The 2,108-nt window shown below is 58.4% G+C and overlaps 1 protein-coding gene across 1 annotated transcript in view; it reads left to right on the top strand.

Annotated features, from left to right (window-relative positions):
• Positions 1-863, top strand: part of CHMP2A (charged multivesicular body protein 2A) — a gene marked incomplete at its 3' end in the record, with an annotated part of 1,820 nt that extends 957 nt beyond the window's left edge. The window contains exons 2-3 of the mRNA XM_009073637.1: positions 9-134; positions 733-863. Of these exons, the coding sequence (XP_009071885.1) occupies positions 9-134; positions 733-863 (257 nt within the window). The remainder of the gene's footprint in view (positions 1-8; positions 135-732) is intronic.
• Positions 864-2,108: the final 1,245 nt, after the last annotated feature.

The following is a 2,108-nucleotide window of genomic DNA, read 5'->3' as shown; positions in this document are numbered from 1 at the left end:
ATGTGAAGAAGTTCATCACGATGAGGGCCAACGTGCAGGCAGTGGCACTCAAGATCCAAACACTTAAGTCCAACAGCTCCATGGCCCAGGCCATGAAGGGCGTCACCAAGGCCATGGCCACCATGAACAGACAGGTGGGTGTCATCAAGGAGGTCCCCAAGGCCATAGCCACTATGAGGTGTTCTGTGGGGACGTGCCCAAGGCCATGACCGTTATGAGCTGCCCTAGAGTGGCCATGATGATGTCCCTAAGGTGATAACCACCATGAGATGCTCTGTGGGGTTGTCCTCAAGGCTGTGACCACCATGAACTGCCCTGGGGTGGCCATGGTGATGTCCCCAAGGTCATAACCACCATGAGATGTTTTGTGGGGACATCCCCAAGGCCATGACCACTATGAGCTGCCCCACAGTGGCCTTGAGGACATCCCAAGACTTGTGGCCACCACAGGCTGCCTTTTTGCCGTGGCCACCACAGGTGTTCCTTTGCTGCCCACAAAGACCTCCCCAAGCCTGTGGCTGCCACCAGCCCTTCAGGAGGACATCCCTGTGGTCATTGCTACCACAAGTTTCCCTGTGCTGCCCACAAAGACCTCTGCAAGCCCATGACCACCACCAGGAGGACATGGCCGTAGCCATGGCCACCACAGGTGTCCTTGAGGCTGTGGCAACCCTGGGGCCACCCCAAGGTCCTATGGTGGCCATTTCCCCACTGTCCCCTGTCCTGTCCCAGCTGAAGCTGCCCCAGATCCAGAAGATCATGCAGGAGTTTGAGAAGCAGGCAGAGATCATGGACATGAAGGAGGAGCTGATGAATGATGCCATCGATGATGCCATGGGGGACGAGGACGATGAGGAGGAGAGGTGGGGACAGAGGGACATGGCAGGGACATGAGGGGACACAGGACAGAGACTTGGGGACATCAGAGTGGGGAAGATGGAGACATGAGGACATGGAGGGGACATGGGGGATGAGGATGACGAAGAGAGGTGGGGATGTGGTGGGGACATGAGGGGATGGAGACATGGGGACACAGGACAGACATGGGGACATTAGGGTAGAGGAGGTGGAGGTTTGGGGACATTGGGGGAACATGGAGGGGGCATGGAGGACATGAAGGATGAGGACATGGAGGGGACACAAAGGGGACATGGGGCATGCGTGAGAGACAGGAGAAGGACGTGCTGGGGACATGAGGGGACAGAGGTGGGGACATTGGGGTGGGAGAGAGGAGGACATGGAGGATGAGGGGGACACAGAGGTGGGGACATTGGGGTGGGAGAGATGAGGACATGGAGGATGAGGGGGACATGGAGGGGACATGGGAATTTGGGAAATGAGGACAATGAGGAGTTGAGGTGGGGACACATGAGGACATGCAGGGGACATATGGAGGACATGAGGGGATGGCGGGGGACAGGGAAGAAGCCTGGGGGGACAGAGACATGGGGATGTTGGGGTAGGGGAGGTGGGGACATGGAGAGGACATGAGGGGGACGTGGGGATTTGGAGGGGACACAGACTTGGGGGATGAGGCTGAGGAGGAGAGGTGGAGGCAAACGGGACACACAGGGGACACATGGGGGACATGAGGGGATAGAGGGACATTGGGGTGGAGGAGTTGACATAGAGGGGACATTGGGACATGGAGGGGACACAGAAAGGACAGGGGACATGGGTGGGAGACCAGAGAAGGACATGGTGGGGTGGGGACATGAGGGGACAGAGACAGGGGGACATCAGCGTGGGGGAGGTGAGGTTGGGAACATGGAAGGGACATGGAGAGGACATCGGGCCATGGGACATGGGGGACATGGTGGGGACATGAGGGGATGGAGACAGAGGGAGACAGGACAGAGACAGAGGGGACATTGGGGTGGGGAACATGGAGGGGACATGGTAGGGACATGGGACACAGATGGGAGACAGGAGAAGGACAGGATGGGGTGAGGACATGAGAGGACAGAGATGGGGACATGGAGGGGATGAGGGAGACAAGAGGGGGGACATGGGGGCATCAGGGTGGTGGAGATGGGGACATGGAGGGACATGAGGTGATGGATGGGACATGGGAGATGGTGACAAAGAGGGGACAAGGAGGGGACATG

The sequence above is a fragment of the Acanthisitta chloris genome, unplaced genomic scaffold, assembly GCF_000695815.1.
Source record: "Acanthisitta chloris isolate BGI_N310 unplaced genomic scaffold, ASM69581v1 scaffold29714, whole genome shotgun sequence".
NCBI classification, from domain to species: Eukaryota; Metazoa; Chordata; class Aves; order Passeriformes; family Acanthisittidae; genus Acanthisitta; species Acanthisitta chloris.
The sequence above is the reverse complement of the archived record's forward strand: the minus strand, read 5'-3'. Positions and strand labels throughout refer to the sequence as shown.